The sequence below is a fragment of the Dermacentor silvarum genome, chromosome 6 (genome assembly GCF_013339745.2).
Source record: "Dermacentor silvarum isolate Dsil-2018 chromosome 6, BIME_Dsil_1.4, whole genome shotgun sequence".
NCBI lineage: Eukaryota > Metazoa > Arthropoda > Arachnida > Ixodida > Ixodidae > Dermacentor > Dermacentor silvarum.
Genome location: NC_051159.1, coordinates 173,481,011 through 173,506,468, shown reverse-complemented (window position 1 = coordinate 173,506,468; position 25,458 = coordinate 173,481,011). Strand labels below are relative to the sequence as shown.

Genomic DNA, 25,458 nt, shown 5'->3' with positions numbered 1-25,458 from the left:
CGAGGACGGTAGAAAACTATAGTCGGGTACAAGTTAAGAAGACAGGAGAGGCCCCGCCCATATGACCGAAGCGCAGCAGCCGATTTCCTCCACGACTAAATAAATAGTCCCGCTGACGCGACTCGCCCCGGCTTGACGCGCGGGCTGCATGCTCTCCGTCGGCGGGGACACCGGCCGTCCGGCTCATGACGCAAGTCTTCAGTGCGCGCCCATTGGTGGAGGCTCGTATGCATCCGCCTTTGAGGGGGCAAATGCCGCTGGCTTCTAAAGTTGTAGAACTTTAGAAGCCAGCGGTGATGAAGTTAAGGAATTTGCAGGCGCAAGTTGGAATCAGCTAGCGCAAGACAGGGGTAATTGGAGATCGCAGGAAGAGGCCTTCGTCTTGCAGCGCACATAAATATAGGCTGATGATCATGATGGTGATAGTGATGATTCTATACGCAACAAAAATTATTTTTCGGATGGCCTTACATAATTGCATTATAACGCGTGCGAGCACCTTCAGACCTCGCTAAACATTTCAAAGCCAATATGTAAATGACAGCGTCTGTCACCCGGTTTTCTTGCACGACGCTTGAAGAACACTTAGCGTTGAGAAGAATACAATAAAAAGACGTGCAGCTTTTTCTGAAGGGCTTTTGAAGTATCGAAATCTCTGCATAAGGCCATGACCCACCGCCACATTACCGTGCTGGTGACGCTAGCAGCTTGTTTCGAATCATTGAAGACTTCTAACGTGATGCTAGATTAGATGAAGCATTCATTCGTATAAGAATCTAAGGACGTAAATTCTATCCCACGTTAAGGAACTTGGTTTGTTTTATACCTAGTAGATAAGGCACGTTTAGTTTATCGTGGCAGCGTTCGAACTTGAAAACACATCTATATACTACTGAGTCAAACTTTCTACAGAGAGAATCAGTGAAAAGTGCTCGCACAAACTCTCTAGTTGTAGAGAAGTCTGTCTTGACGTAGACATTAGTGCGATATGTACAAATGCCGAGCGCGCTCGTAGAATGGTATAATTGCTCCACAAGAACGACGCTATCATTCATCGCCTGAAATTTAAGCAGTCGAGGCACTTCCTGCACGCGGTAAAAATTATGTTCATGAAACCGGATTCTTTACACCAACAGGCCTCGGTGCCTACATTTTCTCAAATCAGTGGTTTGCCCACCGCATGTGGTTATTTTTTTCTGCCGAATTACCTTACATTTCCAAATTATCTTAAATCTTCAAATACGTCATGTTATGTCTTAATATAGCCAGTGTTTCATCACAATCCTATAAAAACCGTTTGAAACTGCAATTTATTCTTCTTTGACAAGGAAAAAAAAAACAATGCGTTGTCTCGTGTGCCTCCTACGTTGGTGTTGTGCTTGCGCTAAAACAATTTAGCAGTGAGAAAACACGCAGTTTCAGTCAGGATTTGTCTCACCTGCAAAAAGTTATTTTCGGTGTACTTAAATAAACGATAATAAACAAAAACATTGGAATACATCGCGACAGGAAAAAAAAAACAAAGAAAAAACAACGCCGCGCTTCTTATTAGATGGTTAGCGGGATTGTCCTATTCTAAAATACATTGTACTGTAAATACAAAAGTTTGTTGCTTGCTGTCTGTCTCTCTGTCAAAAGCAGGTCCCATACAACAATATCTCCAAGAGGACATTATGTAAACTATAGCTTACTTTGTGCCTTGTATAAACCGTATATGGTTATTTTTTATATATGACATGTGCAAGCGGCTTTACGGCTGACTGGTGTTGATCTACGTCTGCGCCCCAATGTCCACGTATGTGCGTGGTGGTTTCTGTCTATTTGTTTATCTTACTTCCTCCCTAGAGTAGTGCATGTGTTCAGTAGCAAGTGGGATTGTTTTTTTTTTTTTTTGTCTGGTCGGCCGCTTTGACTATGGCAACAAAGGTGCTGCTGCGTTTTTTTGAAGTGCACAAGCCTGTATGACCGCCTGTGACGAAACTCAGCGATGAAAGCTTGACTGTAAATGTGCAAGGTGTGAACTGTGAACTTCTCTCTTCCTTCTCCTCTTTCAATCCATTCTCCCCCTTTCCCAGTGCAGGTTAGCCTACCGGGCTCAGTCTGGTTAACCTCCCCGCCTTTCCCATATGACTTTTCTCTCTCTCTGATCTTTCTCTCTCTGCCTCCATCTTTTTGTACATTTACTGCCTTCCAGCCTGAATTTTGTTCCGTCGAACATAAAAAAGCTAACTTATTTCAACGATAATTTTTTATAGCAACACAGCGCATTTACTAGTTCAAATGACAACCAGCTCGCACCCTTTCACTAATGGCGTTAGTTCTAGCCTTGATAGTAAAACACTGGTTGATGCTCTGTTTCTCTACATTGAAAAGGCATTCGGTAAGGTAGCTCTTAGCCGGCTTTTCCTAAAGCTTGCACGTATAAACCTTCAATATCTCGTATTAAACAGGATACGTAACTTGCTAAGCAAGCGCCAACAGTTCATCTACGCCAATGATAACTCTTCCCAATCACCCGTCATATCTCGTGTTCCTCAGGGGACAGTTCTCCGTCATTTACTTTATCTTATCTATATTAAAGATCTCCCAACTAACAATTCTTCAACGATCCGTCAATTTGCAGACAACTGCGTCCTATATCGCCCTAATAGCAGCCGCAACAATGTTCGATCCCTTCAGTCTGGCCTCCGATCTATCTATCATGGCAAATGTTTATACGCAATAAATTCTTCCCTATAATCTATTCTTCCCGTAATCTCTGGTGCTCTGATTTCCTCCGTTAGCACTTACAAGTACTTAGGAATAAACCTGTCCGCTTATCTATTTTGCTTCAAGCACATAGGCACCAAAATAAATGAAGAATATCGCGTTGTTGGTGTCCTTCACCGTAATATCCCATTGTTGCCCCCCTTTCTCAAACTTCTGACTCATTGATTTAGAGTAAGGCCTAAACTTGAATACGCATGTGCCCTCCTTAAGGATTATTACCAACCATATTAACAATATTATCATGCTTGAATTTATGCACAGCCACACAATATCATTTATTTTTTTCCAACTATTCATGAATCTATAGCTCATTCAAACTTAAACCACAAGCCAATCCCTCTAGCCTTACGACACACCGCCAAGTCACCCGTCTTTCTTCCACAAGTTCTTCCGCAAATAAACTCGGAGAGATAACATTGTACTCAGAATACTGTGAATCAAGCCGTACCAACCACCACAAGACCGTATACCCATCTCAAGACCGTACTGTTTCCAGTGCTACCTCACTTTTCATTAAGGCATCAGAGGACTGGAATGACCTTCCTGCCGTCGCAGCGCTTCAATAAAACACAACCCACTACAAACGCATTATTGAAGAACTTATGGATAAAAAAAAAAAAAAAGCCCACCCATCATGTAAAAGCGCTCGTCGGGGAACTACAAATAAAAATAAATAAATAAATAAATAAATAAATAAATAAATAAATAAATAAATAAATAAATAAATAAATAAATAAATAAATAAATAAATAAATAAATAAATAACGTTTGAGTAATGAAACAGATTACCTTACGGCTAGGGGATATAATTATGAGGCTATAGAAAAGCAACGTCAAGTACCAATCGGACGTATTCGCTAAGAAAGAAACAAATCCTGCAGAGTATTGAGCCATTTGAAGGAAAATTTCTCGCCCCCCCCCCCCCCCCCCCCCAACTTGGCCTGTCCCCAAATTCATATTCATACTAATCGACACACAATAAGCTGCACCGTCCTCGTCGGTACCACCAAAACAGAAACGTGAAGAAAGCTACTATTCAGCACATTCTAAGAAGGAAACGAACATCGAGTTTGAGCTTAAGTCTCCTGACGTGTTGATTATATACAACACTGGTGTTTCCACTTGTGTGCAATGCGACATTTGCGCATGCCACTTGAATCACAGATGCGTGTACCATCCACTTAAATTTCAATCCTTATCCCAAATCCTAGATTGAGCAGAGATCCATCGTTGCTATCACGCCTCGGCCCGCTGTGACGAGGACTGTTTATCTTCAATATTCAGGAGACGGAGCAAACAAACAAATACGTGGCGGATGTCTCTATCCAAAGAGATGTGTTGTAGAACATCATTCATCAAAATTTCCGTAAACGAGGACGACACGAAGGTGTTCCTTCTAAAAAATAAAAGCTAGAAGGTAACGTTTGCCAAAAAAAAGGAAATTAAGTTGAATGGAGGCCTGCTTGGGCGCAAGCAAGAAAGCGTAGAAGAACACGAGCTTGTTTTCCTATATAGAAACAGAAACGACAAAAATGAAGCTGCCTTTTATGCCATTATTTTACGTTTGCAATATATATATATATATATATATATATATATATATATATATATATATATAAACCATTCCCAATAGGATATATAGGCAAGCAGCTTTAACCTGCTTTCTTTCTGTAGTTTAACATTCGCTTCATTTCACGTAATCTCTTGTAGGTATACAACAAGTATCAAGTTCTAGGCAAATGTGATCAAATGGCAGTGCGAGCTTCCCTCATGTATTTTTCTATTCCCTTGTATATGTTTCATTTTGAATAATACGTCCATGTGACAGAGTTACGCGGGTTCATGTGGATGCCTTCGTATGGGTGCCTTCGTGCGGATTTGAGAGGAAAACCATCCGGCCGAAACGGAGCTTTCCTTGCGAAACGAATATTTCCGTGTCCCTGAGGCTTTTGCATCCGACGGTCGACTATAACGCTGTTCTATACTTGGATTTTCTCATTTACTTTGAAGCATCATTCGTGATTCGTGTTTATTCGAATTGGGAAGCTTTGCAGAAATTGTGAAACAAGAGAAAAGTTGGGAAATGCGGTGCTTCCAGTGTTTATGTCACATTTTGTCACAACCGAGGGGCCCGATTTTGTTAATCATATCAAAGGAAGCCAGCAAACATTCACACCAACGACAACATAGGGGGAATTACTTGTACTCACTAATTGAATTAAAGAAATGGCAAATTAATTCCAATGAAAGGGGATCAAAAACCAACTTGCCGCAAGTGGGGAACGATCCTATGTCTTCGCATTACGGGTGTAATAGACAATAAGAAGGGGAACCCTTCCTTCTCGTTCATTACATAACGAGGGTCTCGAATCCGGCTTTCAGGTAGCATGTGTGGGTTTATTGACCAGTTGCCTTCAGCCAAAAAGATCACCTACTCGTGACGCCTGCGGCAGAAAGGATGTTCCCCATCCACCGCCAAGGTTTCTGAGTGGTGGCGCTGACTAACACTCCCAGGTTTAGTTCTAGTGGCAAAACATAAATACCGGAGAAAGTGGATGGAAAAACGTCGCCGCGGTAGCACAATTGGTAAAAACATCGCACGCGTAATGTGAAGACGTGCGATCGTTCCCCACCTGCGGCAAGTTGTTTTTTATCCACTTTCATACCCATTATTTATATCTTTAATTCAATTAGTACAAATAATAACCCGTATGTCCTGCTTCGTGTCTTTGTTTGTTGGCTTCGTGTACATCTTGAAAAATGAAAGAGCACCTGGGTCTCTTGAACGTGCACCTAAATCTAACAACACCAGCGTTTCTTTATTTTACTCTGATCGAAATGCCACCATGAAGCCGGGAGTCGAAAGCGCAACGTCGAGCTTAACAGCGCAATGCTATCGCCGCTAAGCCCCCGTGACGTACAACATATGACATGTGAGAAAACATTTAAAGTTCAACCAGAAAGCACGCAGGTGTGACCTTGCACCTTGGTCGCGTCACATAAATTTCGCAAGGAGTTATTTGTCTAGAATGTGCCAAAGCAACGAAGCTTAGCATGGTGCCAGTCAGAAATTCATGTTAAAGAAAGTCATCAGAAGGACCGCCTGTTGGGCTAGTTGGTCTAACATAGTCACATTAAGATATAGCGCAAATAAGTAGACACACACGCGAAGAAGACACGACAGACGCGGGCGAGCGCTGTCCATGTTTAGACATTAGCAAGCCCCGACTCAATACATCAAAGCCCATCTTTAGCGCCTTGAAAATGGTGACTAAAAACTCCGTCCATTCACTTCGCCTTACAGAACAGCCTTCGGTGAATGTGATGTCCTTCGCCCCCTCTCAAGCCTTCTATTCCAATATTACAGCACCTAGAGGGGTGACGAAGGCGCCTACATTTCTGCCTCCTTGTCTGCCGAGGCGCTCATGCGAAATCCCTCGTATGGCCTCAAAGAACGCTGACCTCAATGCTTGCCTGATGCAGACACGCACTTGAGATTGTTTACCGGTTCTTTTTGCAGAACGAAATAGAAAAAAAAAGCAAGAGCAATCTCCGTGGCTTCCTTCATTTTTTATAGTTTTCTTGATTTAGAACAGGTTTCGAAGTATTTGAAAAGCGTGAGTTTAAGCACTTGTGAAATGTTTTAAGTGTTATTTTTTCGTAAACTGGTTGCCATAAAAGAACATATGAAAAATAATGCTGCTGGTAGGATGGCAGAGCAGCGAATGAGTACCAGTGGTTCCAGGAACCTTGCGCGGAAAACATTATAGTGCGGGGAGAAGAAAAGAAAATTACCTTAGTCCAAAAGCTGCTGTTTGACCTTTCGATGGACCGGAAGAGCGTAGTGTGTTCCAAGGCCAAACTCAAGTTCTTGGGCTTTCTTTCTGTGCATTTTTAATTTTTTTTCTTTGTACGCTTTAACTGGGCTCAGTCGAAGCAGAAAATGATGGACACTGTCTCCCAGATTCTCGATCGCCCTCGTTCATTCTCGCACTCTTGGTGGAGGAAAACTTTGCCGACTTCCACGATTTGCTTCCGGTAGGCGTTCAAAAACAAAGCGCCCTATGTTTTTCCGAAGATTGATTGAGGAAAAAAAAAGGAACTCGCGAGCAGCATGTGACGCAAATGACCCGCGCCTGCGTTAGTACTGTTCCAACATGGATTGCATGCTCGGCTGGTCCGTTCGTGCGGGATTTCAACAAAAGGTAAAACGCCATTGCCTGATAGCGCAGTGAAAGGGTTTAAATGAGGAAGTAATTCGTTATCACGCCCTCGCGATAGTTACTCAGCGCCTTTAATCTTGCGGGACGGCTTTGCGCAATTTTTCCAGATCAAAATATAAAGGTTCACCTAAGTTACGGTATATACTCCGTTTACATATATATATTACTCGCATGCGGTATACAAGACATGCCTCGAACGTGTCACTAGTCATAACATTATGCAAACGCAGTACATTATGAAGTACATAATTCGTATAGAACACGTTTTTGGGACCCGCCATAGTGGCTTAGTGGCCATGGTGTTGCGCTGCTGAGTTCGAGGTTGCGGATTTGATCCCCACCACGGTGACTGCGTTTCAATGAAGACTAAATGCAAGAACGCTCGTGTACTTAGATTTTGGCGCATACTAAAGAACCCCGGGTGGTCGAATTAATGTGCAGTTCTCAGCTAAGACTGCTGAGCTATGGTATTATATCATGATTCGGGCACGCAAACCACCATATTTTTAACACGTACTTGCATGTCACGCTAATACATGAGTAGGCACGGTTTTACCTTGCAAGGTAGGAATCTGATTTATTGGTTGTTTATTTGTTCTTTTCTGTGCGACACGAGAAACAATAACTGGGATCTGTCAAACACGATTTTGTCTGTGGCATATAGGTATTGGCTGCTGAATAGCATAACTGAAGAATGCAAATACAATCAGATAAAAGAACAGTTAGTAGGTTACTGTTCTCAATATATAGAGACACAGGCGGGCTGGAAATAGGGAAATGAAATTAAACGAAATTTAGGGACAGGGTTATAAGGTGCTCTCGCCATCAGTGGTCACAGAGAACTTCCGCGCTCATACAATACTAAAGATGCACCTTATAAGTAAACCCCGGTGTGACCTATATAAGCACGCCTATATTTAGAACGCGTTGCATACTTTCCAGGTAAATTAATGAATGATTTAATTTTATTCTGGCGTGTTACGTGCGAGACCGACGATATAATTATGAGGCACGCCGTAGTGTGGGACTCTGAATTAAGTTTTCCCACCTGGGGTTCTTTAACATGCACCCAATGGACGGTAACGGGCGTTTTCATTTCACCCCGATAAAAATGCAGCCTCCGCAGCCACCGCAACCTTTCATCCAGCACCCTCAGGCTCAGCAGTGCTATGCCATAACAACTGCGCCACCATGGCGGGTTTAAATTGATTTATGAAACTGTAATTAGGTGCTGAGCCAAAACGATGGCTGATAGTGGCGCCCAACAATGAAGACGCACAGTAGTCTGCAACGCAAATTTGTCGCACCGAAACGCTTGGTAACCATGTCCTAAACCTCCAAGCACTTTTTTTTTCAACACGCACTTTTGTAATCAAAGATTGATATGCAATGTGGTCGTAGACAGGGTGTTGCCATCTCATTATTTTGAAGTCACCTGCAAGCTGACGTGAAAAGTTGGCATTTGAAGAAATTTAGAACAAAGCTATACCAAGAAACCGGTTCCTTAAATAAAATCTTTGAATAAAATGTCTTAGATGGCGCTTTCCTGCCAAACTCATTAATGTGCTTAGTGCTGTGGGGAACAAATTCAGTTTAAACAATCGTGACACTGATTGAAACGGCTTTATCAGTTTTTGTCTTCATTTACTGAAATGTTGAAAGGAAACTTCCTAATTAGTTATGTTCGCTCCAAAGCAAACACTCTGCGGTGATTTAAGGTGTTGAGTGGCTCTTTTGTTTACTTTTGTTGTCTCAGAAAACCGAATAATTAAATACGTCAAGAATAAGAGTGGTTAGTGAAATTGTGCTCGCATGCCACTATAATACAAACGCTTTGCGACCAGAGAACTGTACATGACGGCAGTTGCCTAGATGTAAGTGAAACAAAAATGTTTGCTGAAACATTCTTCGATTGCAGTGGGCACAGAGAAAAGGGAGAAAATCGCCATGAGGCCACTTTTTCCGATCAACAAACCGACGTTAGGGAGTCTCTTCTACGCTTTATAACGAATCCTAAATGAACCATATCACGTAAGCTAAAAAATGCACCATTCTGATAACAGGGAAAGCTAAACAATACTCGAATACCCTTGAGAAGCTGTCCAAGTTGTGAATTTAACGATTGAACCCGGTGTATTAAAAGCGCACAAAAAAAGTAAAATCTCCTGATGGAGCATTCGCACCGTTTCACGAAATCTCTTCCCTTTTTATGACAGGTCATAAAATTATTTTAGAGTACACGATCGGTGAAAAGGAAGGCTTCTAAAACGCTTAACTCAAAGCTGTGCACACTAGGGGAAAAGGAAAAAGTTAAAGGAGAATCATACTATGTAGTGGCCAAAGTGAATATCTAAAGAAACCTCAACTCGCTAAAAAGCACCATGGAGTTCAGTAACGTCAACATTTATACCGACTCCAACAAAGCCATTCGCAATATACAGCGCCGACTACTGGAAACCCACCTACATGACATTCTAATAGAATCCTATAACTGCAACCCGAACATTACAATCACCCTGCGTTGGGTACCTGGTCATGCTGTTATCAAGGGAAATGAGTTGGAAACAAAGCTACAAGCACTGGTGGCACGGAGTCATACACGTCAACATTACAGAGCGCAAATGAAACCTCAAGCCTATTTGAGGCAAAATATAAGTATATAACCGTGATCCGTAGCGTTCATTTAATTAAGAATACACATTGGACTGGTTCTTTACGTTAGTAAATGGAAAAGTCAACGTGTTAGAAATAGTGTCCAAGAGAAGCTACGCGTTAAAAACAAGCCGACTGAAGCCGCGGTTCTATACTCGGCTTTAAGCCAACAGTAATAAAAGGTCCCAACAGATGGCGCGACAGCAGAGCGAAGGCGAGAAATTTGAATTGAATTCAGCAAAACCTGCATTGCATTCATCATAGGAGGAGTGAGAGGGGAGGGGAAGAGCATGAGGGTTGGAGGGAGGAGTAGAGAGGGTGTTACATATCAAGGGCAGTAAATGACGTCTTTCGACGTCATTTACAGCGAAGCAAGGAGGCGTTGAGCAAGCAGACGTGCGGTCAATTTTTTTTTCTACAGTCGTCTATGGTATGTTATCGGGAGTGATATTCTGGGTCGCCAATATTTCGCACTGATTTTTTTTTAAATGTGATAGGGTTTATACGCATCATAGGATAATCACTGAGTGAAACTGTGGCGCAGGCGTTGGGGAAAATGTACGTGCCATGCGGCTACATTGACCACAAATCTACGTTGATCACAAGTTGAACTTATATGAACTGCCCATGACAGTTCTGTTGCATAAATTGCCGCTATGACGATACTCGACGATACGTTGTCGCGCTTGATCCATTTATTTACCGTGAAAAACCATGTTTTTGATAATCAAAGCTTTTTGTTATAATTTTGGAAGTAGAATTTGTGCTTCAATTTTTTATTAGGCGCGCTATTCAAAACATGTCTTTAAGTCAGCACTTCTTTATTTATCTGAACAACGGAAGAACTTGCATGGCGAAATGAGCATGCACAGAGGAACTGAAAATGACAGCCAATATGATGCTTAGCCAATGAAAATCTGATGCTACTGGCCGCTTTTTTTATTTTTCTCGTTATCGATGTAACAAACCACAAAATCTTTTTTTATCATAGCCTGTCAAATCTTCCATCAAATTAGCGATGTGCAACAGTAGCTGATCGTCGTCACTTCGGGAAAAACTGAACTAAGATTTGGAGGTGCTTATGCAAGGTTCCTGTTATAGCCGGGATGTGTTTAATCCCGCGAGGCCCAACGTATCACATATGCCACGCTGTTTTAGAACCTCGAAATTGAGATTTATGCATTGCAAGCTAAACGCATAGCTTGTAGCGGCTTATTGGTACGCTGGAGAGAGCTTTAAATTGTGTATGATTCAGCAAACCAATGATTAATAATTATTTATATACTGTAAGTCATAATTTATAACTCAAATCACCATTTATTTGGTACAAATGAACTCTCCATGGCCACAAGTAAGGGTGAATAAGATTTCCTAATTTTAGAGGATGTAGAACTGTGTTTTGGTATTATATTGTTACGCAGGAAGACATAAAGTACTTAAACTAAATACTTAAAAACTTAAAACTTAAAAAGTAAATAAACACAGTATGCATTACAACTGACAAACATATAAAGTAAGTTTTCATGCATTAGCGCAGATACTGTACTTCTGGAACTCAAGCCGTGTTCATTTAAAAGTAAGTTTGGCTGAAGTTAGGACTTAGTAATGTGCGTCTATAGTACACTAGCAATCGATGCATAAATTTTTCAACAATCCCAATGATCCCAACAATCCCAAGCCCCAATGTTCCGCACGGTCGTGGAAAATACTCGTCTTCCCATTATGTCGACAAGTCTCCTTTATTCAGGACAGAAGCACTTGCAGGACCAGATGAAATGTTTTATGTCGCCCACTTGATTGCCCTAGCTGAAACATGCAGAAACAGTTATTCCCAGAATCCGCATGGATACTACACAAGAAAGTGCCGCGCATTCTTCTCCCGTTTTTGCGAAAGACAGGACATATGGACACATGATAATATACCAGTTGCTCAAAATTAAGCTTTGCGGAATTTTTAAAAATCGCCTGTGGCAGGTAGCATAATTCTTATCGTTGAGCTGAGTTATTCGAAGAGGCGGACATTAGTAGCACGAGAAATCGAAACAGATATCCAACTAATTAACAAAAATTGACTAATGAACTTCTTAGTCAATTACTTCACGACACATATTGCAATTTACGAATTGTATCCGGTGAGTTTGCAAGACGCATCCACTTGAAATGAATTTCCAGGATGACACCAGTTTTGAGATATTTCCCAAAGTGTGGGACAACATATATGGGCGTTCCAGTTACTTTTGTGCTTCAATGTATAGCACAGAATTTTTGTAAGAAAGTGAAACAACAGTGAATTTTTACGGCGAGTTTGTTGGCGCATATCTCCAAACTGGTGTCGTTCTGGAAATTAATTCCAAGTGGATACGCGTGACAAGCTGACCTGCTACAAGTCGTTAATTGCAATATGTGTCATAAAGTAATTAACTACGAAGTTATTTAGTGATCTTTTGTTAAATAGTTGAATATGTATTTGAATTTCTCATGCTAGTAATATCTGCCTCATCGAATAACCCAGCTCAATGAAAAGACTTATGCTACCTGCCACAGGTGATTTGTAAAAATTCCGTAAAACTTAAAAATGAACACCCTATATTTGGCGCAGAAAGACACGCTCAACCAAAGAAACTGCGCGCCAGGTCTGCCACACTAACCCTCTCTGTAGCAACACCACCAGCACAACCAAACACTAATATTTGTATGTGTATGTGTGTATGTATGTGTGTGTATGTGTGTGTATGTGTATGTGCGTGTATGTGCGTGTATGTGCGTGTGCGTGTGTGCGTGTGTGCGTGTGTGCGTGTGTGCGTGTGTGCGTGTGTGCGTGTGTGCGTGTGTGCGTGTGTGCGTGTGTGCGTGTGTGCGTGTGTGCGTGTGTGCGTGTGTGCGTGTGTGCGTGTGTGCGTGTGTGCGTGTGTGCGTGTGTGCGTGTGTGCGTGTGTGCGTGTGTGCGTGTGGTGCGTGTGTGCGTGTGTGCGTGTGTGCGTGTGTGCGTGTGTGCGTGTGTGCGTGTGCGTGTGTGCGTGTGTGCGTGTGTGCGTGTGTGCGTGTGTGCGTGTGTGCGTGTGTGCGTGTGTGCGTGTGTGCGTGTGTGCGTGTGTATGCTTTATTTCCACAAAAACTAAATACAGCCTTGCGGGGGTAAAATGGGGAAAAAAAGCTGCTTGTAGCAGCTTGACCTGCCCCAAATACCCGTAAAACAAAAAAGGAGCAGCAGAGCGGAAATAGTTTTCGCAAGTACTTACAAATTCAAGCACTACAACATATCATGCATACGCATCGCAAATCAGGCGAGCAAGAAAAAAAAAAACCAAGATGCGAGCAAGCAAGTGAAACACGCACAAAATCTCACTGCACTTGTTAAGGATACAGGCAATGTACAACTCACATATGAGAGAAAAAATCAAGAATATCAGGAGGAGAACAAGTCGCAATATCAATTTTATTAACAATAAGATCATTTAATACCCGAGGTAGCCTGGAGCGCAGCATTTGTGATCCATTGTGCGTGATTATGGTACGTGGTACTGTATGGAGTTTCGTGTAGCTTCTAGTTAGCCATAAAAGTGATGTAGTTTTTTTTTCTGTTCATTTTTATACGTGCGCACTAAACGATACCTTAAAAGGGTCTGTACTTACGGTGTCTTAAGTTTATGAAACAAATAAGCGGAAGGGAAATCGTATGTTTTATTACAAATAGCGAGAAGAGCGTAACGTGTTACGGGCTCATATCAATAGCCGTTTGGGTTCGCGATGGTGTCCGCCACCGCCTCCGCCGCCACCACTGGTAACCTCTATCGCCGGAAATGCGAAAAAAAGTACCCGGTCCCCGCCGAGATCAAACCCAGGCCAGCTGCGCGGGAATCGCATACTTTACCACTGATCCACACAAGCGCTTGCTATGAGGCAGCGGGAAAATGCCCTATAAACACGCCCTAGGCCGGCTCGCAGGCGCAGACGGCGAGGCGCGCAATCAACGCGATCCCGATCCTCCGCCAGTATGGTGGCGCCATCTAGTTAAGGCCACCGCAAACGCAGCGTGCGCAGGCGCAGACGACGAGATGCGATTCAGACGACGCGCGCAGTCAACACAATCCCATGGAATAAAGAAACAAAACAGGAGAGGTCCTGACGTCACGTTTTTGAAGCCGGAAGTGCAGCCATGTTGATATACCACCTCCCTTTGCGCCTCCAATCAGGGGTTCTGCAGCTCACCGGAGCAGATTGGCGCGAACTTTGAACTTGCATTATTACGAGCCGCCGGAAGTTTGTGCTGCTGACGCACTTCAAAACAAAGCCTACGAAACTTCTGCAGCAGTTTTAGTGAAGCAGACGCGCTACTGTGTTTTTCCGTGGCACGTTGAAGAAGGCGACGGAGACCCGCTGCACGATTGCTTTAGTGTATCTGTTGCTGGTTGACACTCAAACTCACAGACCGAAAACACAACTTTCAAGCTTACACACCACACTCCAAAGTCAACTTTTCCCGCGAAGAAAAAGGGCTGCGAGAAAGACACCGGCGGAAAAATCTTACCTCGCTTTTCAGAGACCGAGAGAAGCAGCGAAAGCTTCGGGAGCGCGGCTGCTATGACAACGTTGACATTTGGGGTACCCATCCCTGTGCTCCTTTGCGAAAAAGAGCATGTGACTTCCGCCACAGTTTCTCCAATACGTCCATGCTGGGCGGGGCCTCTCCTGGGTTTCCTTCCTACATGACGCGATCCCATGCCTCCGCCAGTATGGTGGCGCCATCTAAACGCAGCATGCGCAGGCGCAGACGACGAGATTCGATTCAGACGAGGCGCGCAATCAACGGGATCCCAAGTGTCCGCCAGTATGGTGGCGCCATCTAGTTAAGTTGCCTGCAAACGCAGCGCGCCCGACATGTACAGGTGCCCACAAAATAACTCGGAACGCCAGACCGGTGGCCGCTCGTCGGCAGAGCACACCCGCGGAAAAATACAGCCTTGGTCTGCGCGTGCGCGGCATCCCTAGCAAGCAAACCTTGCTCCCTAGTGCATCTAGATAGGCGTTGCCTTGCGTCAAAAAACTTGCGGTTTGTCCCTCTTAGCGCTGCGACAACACATCTGGGGGGATCGGGGCCTGTAGACGACAGCGTTCTCGCGCGCTACGCAGCGTAATCTCTAAACGCATCGCGTAATCCCTGTGGCGTATTCTTATCGAAATCTGCATTCATTCTAAGAGATAGTCATGCTTTCTGGATAGCTTGCGTGGGTGGAATCCATGAGTGTTTATAACTGAGTGGTGACCAGTGAGTTCACCGTGCTCTACTTTTAATTATACCTAATGTCTTGCAGATCTGAGTTAATTATTTCGCCTAAAGAAACTATGAATTTATGACTTATCCTTCATGTGGGCGAGTTCCACGGCTCACCTATAATAGCACTGGAGCGCACTTTTCAGCCGGATTATCGTGTAGCACGATGTATTTTAGTCATTATGCAATTATATTCCGAGCCGCATTTATCCACTTGGGAATAAGATCATAACTTTGACTGTAACACGACGGCTCCTTTAAAAACGATGAATGCGTGCAGTAATAAAAGTTTTCAAAATGGCATCAGACGGCGTATTCCAACACGCCAATTTCATGCACAGGAGTTAATTTTATACATGGGCACTATAATTCAATGCTTCGCAGTCACAGTGAACATCGTATAGCGCGCTATTTATTTTCGAAATCTGGCCGCTTCGCTGCAGTTTTAGTGGGGAGTATACTCTAACATCTGATCGCGTGTCTGCGTTGGTTGGCTCAAACATTCAATATCTCGTTCAGTGTGTTTATACGTCGCTAATCAATGGGGTGTTCAGCTGTGTGAGTTAAATGTGTTATAAAAAAAACGTTCAGTGGGGTCCCATATCGATTAATAAGACGACTTTGACGGCGAAAGCTTTAATGCGTTGACGTCAGTTCATTTGCGATTGCAAATAAATAAATAATTAAATAACTATTAATTAGTAGTAATTCGGTTAATTGTTTTCTTACTTGCTGTTAAGGAGTCTTTAATTGATCCTTATTAGTATGTACTGCTCTCTGGAACTCTTCATTAGTCTTAATTTGGCCTGACCAGTCTTATAACGGAGTCTCAAATTGATGTTAAGTAGTCTCTATTACTGTTCGCAACCCTTATTTACTTTTAATTAATTGTAATTATATTTAGTTACTTAGTTGTTCACTTTAGCACGCCTTAATAGAGGTGTCGTGTGATGTCTGTGTATTGGTCTTGTTAATTACCCTGATTGATCCTATTTCCTCTTTGGGACTCTTGAATTACGCTTAATTATTTTTAGCTACTTGGTGCTAAATTCACTTTTACATGCTTTATTGAACGGTAGAGGTGTAGGATGCCGCTTTCTGATTTTTGCTACTGCAAGTGTTGTCCGCGATGGTCACATTCCGCGACTAATAAAAAGCTTTAAAAGGCGCCGATGTCCATTAACGCGCCCGCACGAGAGCTTATGCTCCATCGCGTGCACACGCTCGCACACAGCGTTTCAGAGACCGCATCCGCACAGCCCCCCTGTGACAACGCTAAAAGGCACCCAACGCTATTCTTTTGGAGCAAGGCAACACCTATTTAGACGCACTGGGGAACGAGGCGAGCTTGCTAGGGAGACCGCGCATGCGCAGACTCTGGCACTACTTTTTTTTACCGGCGCGCTGCCGCAGGCGAAAGGCCACCGGTCCCGCGTTCCGAGTTATTTTGAGGGCACCTGTAAGTTGCATGCTGCATGTAACTGGACCTGGTTAACTCAAGCAGGCTATGTGACTATTTGTCACCAGCCCGTTTTGAAAATTTCAATCAACGATCATCATCATCATCAACCACAACAACGTACCGTGCCACGGGTCAAGGGATGTGAGATGTGCGCCACGTATTCTGGATACCTCTTCGGTACACGTTATGGCGTCTCCTCGCAAGAAACGAACCTCTGCTGAAGAAGCGAATCGTAGAGCTACGTGCGCGGCTACAACCAGGCATCATCGGGCTCAGCAGACTGCCGTGCAGAGAGCATTACAAGCTGCAGCTCGCCATCGACGCCGGGTGGACAGTTCAGATGGTTCTCGTTAAAACGAGGCGAAGAGACTTTGCCGCTAAGACCCTGTTGTGCGTGGTGCCGAAATTGGAGCTACTCCTGCGCCGCTCCCCCAGCTTACGCTGTGACTGTGCTGCTTGTGCGATGCAGGCCTGTGACTTTTTTTTTGCAGAAGCTTGCGAGAAAAATATGGATGATTGAGTAGTCTATGAAGATCGCTGCGTAATGAAAATACGTAGATCACTCATTGGTTTTAATTATTAAAAAGCATATGTGTGCTGATTACTGTATTAGAAATGATCTAATCTTTTTTTTTATTTCTAAACTGCGCCAGCTTTCCTCCGTCCGCCGTCACAAATGACAAATAACTGCTTTGAAGATATCCAGCGCGTTCTGACGAAAAATAAGTAGGCTTCGTAAAAAACCTGACCGTAAGCTGCTATACAAAAATGTTTCTTTTGTTTATTTGTTTTTCGTTTTGCAAGGTGTTCAATAAAAATAATGCTATAGCACACACGCATCACTAAACATGCTGGTATCGCAAGCTTCCGCTCTTGATGCAAAGTTCTCGCTGCTACATTGTTGGGTATGTTTAGTCCTAGACAGATATGGTCGATACGGCGTCGGAAAAATAGGTCAGGCGTGGCGACATGGGAAGAATATCGAGTGCAAGGCTTAAAAGCATAACCTGCAAAAATAGGTATAAGTTTGGCCTACGTTCATTGCCTCAACTAATCAGAACAGAAAAGTGAAAAGCTCAGTAAAATATCCAAAAGTGTAGCAAGGCATATAAGAGAACACCGACAAGCACGTAAGGGGGTTAAAACGGCGATCAACTTTACCATACATACTGTGCGAGAATATTATTTTATCCTGCATAGAACGTCAGAAATGAACAAAAATAATATTTTACGCTGTATTCATATTGACAGATAATAACAAATTTCCAGAACATCCAGAAAATAAACAAATTTCATTATATTAAATAAAGAGACATTTGTTGAAGCAAAAAAAGTTGGCTTACTTTTATTATCCTACATGTCAAAAATTCTAACATGTCATATGCAAGAAATCAAATGATTTATAAAAGAAGCGAAACATAGTATTTAGCGTATATTTTTACGAACGCGCCTAAATATTTAATTAAATATAACCCAACAAATTTCCACGACAGTTCACGAAGATTACGTATTTTAGCTGTATGCCACAATTACTTCTCGCTGCAGGAGTGACAAGAGAAACGTTCTTGTGCGAATGACCTGCGACTAGCCAGATAAAATGGAGACATGCTCTGTAACGAAGTGTTGACGCAGTGCGCCGAGGTGCAGACGTCATTAAATGAGTTTTTGTATGCTTCTTTGAGCTAAGCTACCATGCCGATTTAGTGAGAACACTAAGACATTGCTCTGCTCATCAAACATGGAATCGTGCTGAGGTAGCACTTTCGTGTTCGGTGGCAAGGAAAACAGAAGGCTCAGAGGGACCATATAGAGCCACGACTCGCTAGAACTGCGCTTGATAGCGGTGGCGAAAGAAAAGGCCTCATAGCTTTCGGTAATGTTTTCTCTCAAAATGGGCGCCAGCAGTCCGCAAACGGGTCGAGGCGAAAATGACTGTGGCACCAGAAACAGCCCTCGTATTCCTGCTGATGTTTTTTTTTTTTTTAAGCAACGACACAACCGTGCTCCAACTTGAGTGCTCTAGGCGCACGGCTACCAACTTTCTTTAAAGAAAGCTTTGGTTACTCTCTGAGAATGGTACGACTGCAGGCTTTATGACCTCATGTGTCGTTTAGGATCATTGGTCATGACCCTGCTGTATACACAAATGACAGGCTCTAATTAGTCACACTTGTTTACGTTTTATGCCAATATTTTGCTGATACATATATTTATTGATGAAATGGCGTAATTAAACACTTGCTTTTCTTCCAGTTTACTTTTAATTTTGTACATAAGTGAATTACAACACGTAGAATAAAGGTTCTTTTCCAGAGCATTAAAGTAAGTTGATATTTCACTGTTCTGAGAACATTCTTTGTAGAAGTTCTTGCAATGAATGCAAACAACATATTTTTTTCAAGCCCGTTTCAAGCAGTATGCATAGAAATCGCTGTTGCAGTACATAATTTTCCTAGGTTTTGGGATTTAAATTGTGCGCGTAAGTACAGCCGTTTTACCATCTATAGAGTGCTACTAATGGCGGCGCGAACCAAGAGCCACAGATAAACAAGAAGAAATGCCTGGTGTCTCCCGTTATTTTCCTGTGTTTTTTTTTCTTATGTGCCTTGTTTCTTTGCCTGATTCGGAGTTTGCGCTAATTTAAGAAAACGTCAAAATGCTTAATTGTGACCATTGATATATCCCACATAAATGTTTAGAGAATGGTGCAATGAATGGTCGCACAATATTAGGTGATTTATAGCGGAGAGATGCACTCTGAGCGCAGTGAATTTCATAATGGCGCACATTTTTCAGTATAATAACTAACTGGTACGCTTTATTTTGGCAATGATACGAGCCACGAGCACTTGTATGCATTTGTGGGCTTTCTTTACGCCTGAAGGTGGCATTAATGTTATTGAAATTTACAATCTCAATAGGATCCTAACTTCAACATTAGGTGTCATCGTGGTATACAAGCTGTAACTTGTTACCTGTTGGTGCTGTAACCCATGGTTCGCACCCGTAAATTTTGCTCCATCTGAGGTCACCTTCAGACGTGACGAAAAATATTGAAAACATCCTAATCTGGGTAGGTATTACCATTATTTAAGGTGAAGGTCGTGGTTATACTTACAAAATGTGAGAATTTCACGTTTGAAATTTTTACCAGGCTCGCAATTTTTATGTACAATGTACTAAAAAGGAAGTATTGGTGAAGCAAACGTGCAGGGAGAACTGCGCGAAGCGTCAAACGCCAGCAGTGTTGAGAGGAGAACTGCCGTAAATAAGATGTTCCGGGATCTGATCTGACCTCACTTCAAGCGATCAACCGAAATTCACGAACGTGTAGTAAAATATTCAACTGCAAATATTTGCAACAGCTGCAAATCCTTATCTAGCTTTTTACTCAAATTCATTATTTTGGAGGGTGACGTCATTGTTCTAGAAATCTTAAACATAAAGTCTTTTTGAAGTCAAGTTCATTTCCTTATTATAATTCCAAGTTTAGATGATTTCTTTAATCCCATACAATACAGTGCTCTTACGAAGACCTGCCAATCAAACAATGAAAATTGTCTCGCATTTTAAACAGCTTAGGAAGCACAAAGGCTACTTCTTCGAGCCTGTGGAATTTTAACACGAAAGTGTTTTATGCCGGGGTCCACCAAGACTTCACTGACGTATTTCCGTCACGGAAATACGTCATAGAACATAATACAAAGAAAGAAACCAGAAGAAAAAGTTCCACAGACATGCAAAATTTGGAAATCGAACCCACGACCTCTCGGTCCGCGACGATAGATCGCCGAGCGTTTAACCCATTGCGCCACAAACGCATTTGCAGAGAGCTACACAGACGCGCTTTGTATATCTAACACTCCTCCGTGTACCCGCGCTCTTGCTCGGGGCGGTGCCGCCGCCTACGAGCAGAAAAGAGAAGTACTGCATTAAGGCCCGACTACATTCGGCGTTTTCCCGGCGTTTCCTGGCGTTTCGTCACCCGGCGCCGCTCAGCGTCGATGCTGAGGGAGGCGCCAAGCCGAAACGTCGTACTCAAGGCACACCAGAAATCTCGGCGCCGGCGCCGCCGCCGGAAGCGGCTCGATGAACGCCGACGTGGCGCCGACCAATCAGCGCGTGGCCGCGGCCGCGCTGCTGGCAACTTTTGCAAGCGACTTCCGCAGCAACCATTTCGCTTGCGTGCCACCATGTGGCGCCAGTGTCTCGTCGGCGAGGTGGCGCCGTCTGAGAAAGCAGCCTCTCGTACCTTCGAGCGCGCTGCCGTGAATGTTTTTGTGTGTGTGTGCCGCAGAACTATAAACAGGGCTTAAAAACATTAATCGGGAACCTTACTCATAGTTCACTTGAATGACATTGCACACTGCTTCTGGTTAAATCTGTCTGGTCACATTGTGCGACGCTGGACTGGCGCTGTTTGCGTGCGTCTCATGTGGCTGGGTGACCTCTCCGGCGCCGTTAATGCAACGACGCCGAGAGACGCAACGGCAGGAAACGCCGGTGAAAACGCTGAATGTGGGCCGGGCTTTATGACACTAACGCGCACCGACAGTGAACGCTTCGGTGGTCTCAGCACTACGACGCCTCGATGCCAGGATTCGAAGGGACGCTGGCATCAAGAAGCACTACCAACGCCACCTAGGTGGCGTTCACCGTACTCAGCACCTTGGAGCGTGGCCTCCGCAATTAGCTCTGAAAATGTTTCTGAAGTTGATCGCGGAGGCTGCAATTACGACGCGCTGTACGCGCTGATTTGACTCGGTGACGATTCAGTTACGTGCTTTGTCTTGCGCGTTGTATTAGTGTGTCAGTTACGTGCTTCGTCTTTCGCGTTGTGCTAGCGTGTGCAGCGTAGTGCAGCTTCCATATGCACGACGGTTGCTCATGGTCATCGACGTTGGTAGTCGTGATGGAGGAGACGTGCCACCAGGCGTCAGCGTGGGTGCATCAACGCCTAAGGGCGCTTTAGCCACAAAACACCAATAGACATTATATATCAATGTGCAATAAACATTACACTACTTCTGTGAAGACACGTTTCACTTTCGTGTTCTATACCGATTCCTATATAAGAGGGATCAACCACATTTTTTTTTGTTATAACGAGTAAAATCTTGCTTTAGAACAGAAGTAAATACCTCCTTCATTGTGCGAAAATGGTATTGGAAGCCGCTTTCCAAAAAAGATTCTCAGTGCCTCGCGTAGCCTTTTATTTGTTTTATTGCGATAGCAATTATATATATGGACACTTCAACCGGATTTCTGCCGTCGGCGTCGCCGTCGCCGTCGTCGTCGCCGTGAGGTTCCCTATAGATAAAATCTTCGCCGCGCGCCGTATGCCCGAGCGGAAGCGTGCGGGGACGCGCGCTATCACGGAGAGCGAACGCACTTAATCTCCCACGCGCAAGCAAGGAAGCGCGAAGCCAGCGCCGGAGGGCGCGGGGGGGGGGGGGGGGGGCGCACTTTTACTCTGCCAACAACCGCGCTCGGCGCTCGCTCGCACCGTCGCTTATCTCCACACCGCTCTGACCTTTATGCGCCGTGCATTCGCCGCTCAGTTTCCGTTGAAGCGATAGACCGCACGTACCTTCGCCCGCTGCTGCGGCGTATGCGCTTGCTGCCAGCGTTTTGACAGTCGTTGTCTGCAGTCATTCAGCGTGATCTCTTCATGTTTGTTTGTGCGCGCTCACACCACGCTTGTTCAATCAGTTAGTAATAGTCGGGCCACATTTTCCAACGCACGCTACACATGCAATGCTGCCCGGGTCGGCAGTGCAGCGCTACAGGTGTGTCCCTTCGCACGCGCTGCCCACGGGAAGCGCTTCTCATCAACACCACCGTTTCACACGCGCCTTCTCGTGGTCATCGAGCCTCTCTTCATGTCGGTCTACTTACGCCGCAGCACACCTGCTTACTTAATCAGCTCATGTTTACTGCAATTCATATTGCTACCAAAGCCGCTCACCTTACTTCGTATGACATTGCTGTGTTGCTATCGCATTCATTGCTTCGCGCTTAGGGCGAAACTGTGACATTTTTTTTCTTGAACTTTATATGTTTCCGCATAGCCTTCAACAGATGACTCCAATTTGTCAATATTGATACAGGTGTCGACCCGCGAGGCACCACGGTGCTTGCGACGGATGGCGGGCGCGCCGTGATCCCGTGCCTAGCCAAGCTTCGTGTCGAGAGTCGCAATGACTCTGCAGTGCTGGTGCGCTGGTTCCGTGGCGGTGACAACAGCACCGAGCCTTTCTACAGCCTTGACGCCCGGTCGCGCAGGGGTGGCCTGTCCAAGGGTCACCACACGAGGGGCGAGGCATGGAAGGGCCGCTCCTTCTTCTCGGTGCTGCAGGAGCCACCCAGTCTCAAGGTGAACCGGGTGGATTACGCCGACAGGGGCACCTACGTCTGCGACCTGCTCTACGCCAGTGGCAGGCGATACAGCGCAACCGTTGCGCTTGCCGTTTTCGGTACGTGATGCATTCATATTACTTATTCATAGTCACAATCAGCCTAATTAGGTCTGCTTTAAGACCAACGCCTCAACCAGAAATATCCCATGGAGGAATCTAGTAAAGTTAGGCAACGATAACATGGAGTATCGGGCGAATTTTCATGTGGATACAAAATGCATGTTAGGTGAAGCGTGAAGAAACAAAACACGAGAAAGATAAGGCAAGACGAGAGGTGAATGAAAGCTCTTAATAGATGCTTGTCACATTCGCTAGATTTTTGTGGTGCAGCTGTAAAATCTGCATTACTGTTAAATATTGTCTGAAAACAACGTGATAGTGTTGTGCGAATAGGCAGTATGAATGGAGGTGGTAAATTATTGCGAATTTTGATTCCTGATGGATCAATTTGCAGCACACTACATCACCCCACTAAACGCTGCAATGTATGAGTTGAACTAAATTTGCATGTTTTCATTCTAACATCTGCGAAGAACACAATCTCAACATTTTTTTTTTTTTTTTGCCGAAAGGAATGTACGGACTTTCTCAAGAAGCTGTTAGTGACATTGTTTTTGCCAAGTTTACGTGCTGGAAACATAGTTTACAGAATATTTCCAGCGGAATAAAGTGTCGTTGGTGGGCAGAAATAATACTTCTGCACAGTGTGCTATACTAGTTAGAGCGAGGAACAAGTGAAATTTCTGACGCATAACTAGACCTCCGTGTTTTCGGAGTTAATTTTCTTGAAATTTGGAGCGTGTATTTCGGAGCTTATTTTCTGGCGCCAATTTGGAGTTTATTTCTCGTAAATCGCCAATTCTCCGGAATTCGGAGTTAAATTTTGCATTATTCTCAATACTCAAAAATCTCAGATGAAATGACATCTGAACACGAAAACATCAGAACACACGAAGCGTATTTTTGTTGTCTGGAAGGTTTGAACGCACAAACACATATACACACAAGCACAAATACTTGAATACAAAACACCTACGTTTGTGCGTATTACAACCATAAAGCTTGTTGTAATAGACGCAATCATACTTTACGAGGTTGCTGTCACTGATGGAAGCACGGTACTTTCGATTGACGATTCTCAGCTTTGAAAATGCCCTTTCAACGTTTGCGCTAGAAGACTCAGTGCGCAACGAGAAAGCACTGGCCACTGGACAGCGTGAAGTCTCCAAAGCGACAGGGGTTGAACAATGTTACTGAGCAATTAGCTCTGATAGTTCGCAAAATCACTTATGAGTTGGCTCATGTCGTCAGTTTCAAGAAACACTAACTTAAAAATCGGCGCATAGGTTTCGAACGCGCGGAGTAACTCATGCTTCACATTTAGATTCACAATTTTAACACTATACCAAAACAATTCACTGGCGTACTGGACTGCATCGAAAAGGTTCCTCTCGGCTGTCTGACTCCACTTTTCAGCGACACCAGCGTAGTATCCATGAACGTCTGCGACAGTCGTTGAGTGGTCATACGTCTCTCGCTCCGTGCGCGACAAGCCCTTTGTTAAATGTGCGAAGGGTGCGGTCTACGAGATACTATTGACGTGAGGTAAAGTTTATATCAGCCAAACCGGCCAATGTATCAATGACTGCGTAGAACATGCCCTTTCGATATAGAACGGAACAGGGTCATATTGGCCGTTAAAATCAGAGTTTGTCAGATAAATCCAACTTGTCAAACATTTTCCCGGCGAGTGTGTATCGGATTTTTTTCGGATTTATCCGACAACACGGATCCCTACGCATAACTGGCGCATAATTGCCGCGGTGAGCACAAGAACAGGAAATAGTTGTTTCATCCAAACAATAAAATTTTGTCAACATCCTAACAAACATGAATCATTCTTTTAGCCACAATGTCGGCGCACCATGCACACTTCAAGCAGACTATTAAAATATCAAACATCGCGAATACAAATTATACAGTTTTCAAGTATACTTTGTGCTATATACCACGCGCAATGGTGAAGTTTCTCAGTTCTGTTTTTCTTCAGCGCGCAGCGATTCTGTTTTTCTGGCCACAGTTCTTGCATCTATTGAAATTTTTAGCAGAAATAAAGCCCGATACCAAAGCACTGGGCACGCATGAAGCCCCCTGGCTTTTCCGATATTGGTTCCTGGACGCCTTGACTGAGACCGTCGCTTCCTTCAAGCGGATCTGGTACACATCGCAGCGTGATCCATACGACGGCCGAAGAAGAGCGAAACTGATCTTACACAGCAACGTCGTTGTCTTTGCTTGAACTCTTTTGAACACTTTGCCTCGTGTTATGGACAAAAGCTATATTGCTTTCTTTGGAAAAATAAAAAAAAGCTTTCTAGAAGCTGAAGAACCATCGAAAAGTCGATACTAAAACACTCTTCTGCCGCTGTGAAGGTGAATAAAAGTAAGTTGGCGCACTGAAACTTATTTTAGTAACAAAATCAAACTTGCAAAGGAATGACACTTATGCACACACAAAACGGCATTCAATAAAACATAATGCATGTTGATACAACGACTGGAAGCGAACAGTGTGATTTTGCAAGGCTGTACGGCATATGGGTGGCTGTGTAGGATGGGACAGTTCCATTAGGCTCATAGTGCTGTTCAAGTTAAAAATAT

The 25,458-nt window shown here is 43.9% G+C and overlaps 1 protein-coding gene across 1 annotated transcript in view; it reads left to right on the top strand.

Moving 5' to 3' along the window:
- The window catches only part of LOC119457053 (hemicentin-1), a 139,845-nt gene that overhangs the window by 100,431 nt on the left and 13,956 nt on the right, over nt 1-25,458 (top strand). Inside the window, exon 2 of the mRNA XM_049669822.1 lies at nt 22,489-22,854. Coding sequence (XP_049525779.1) covers nt 22,489-22,854 — 366 coding nt within the window. The remainder of the gene's footprint in view (nt 1-22,488; nt 22,855-25,458) is intronic.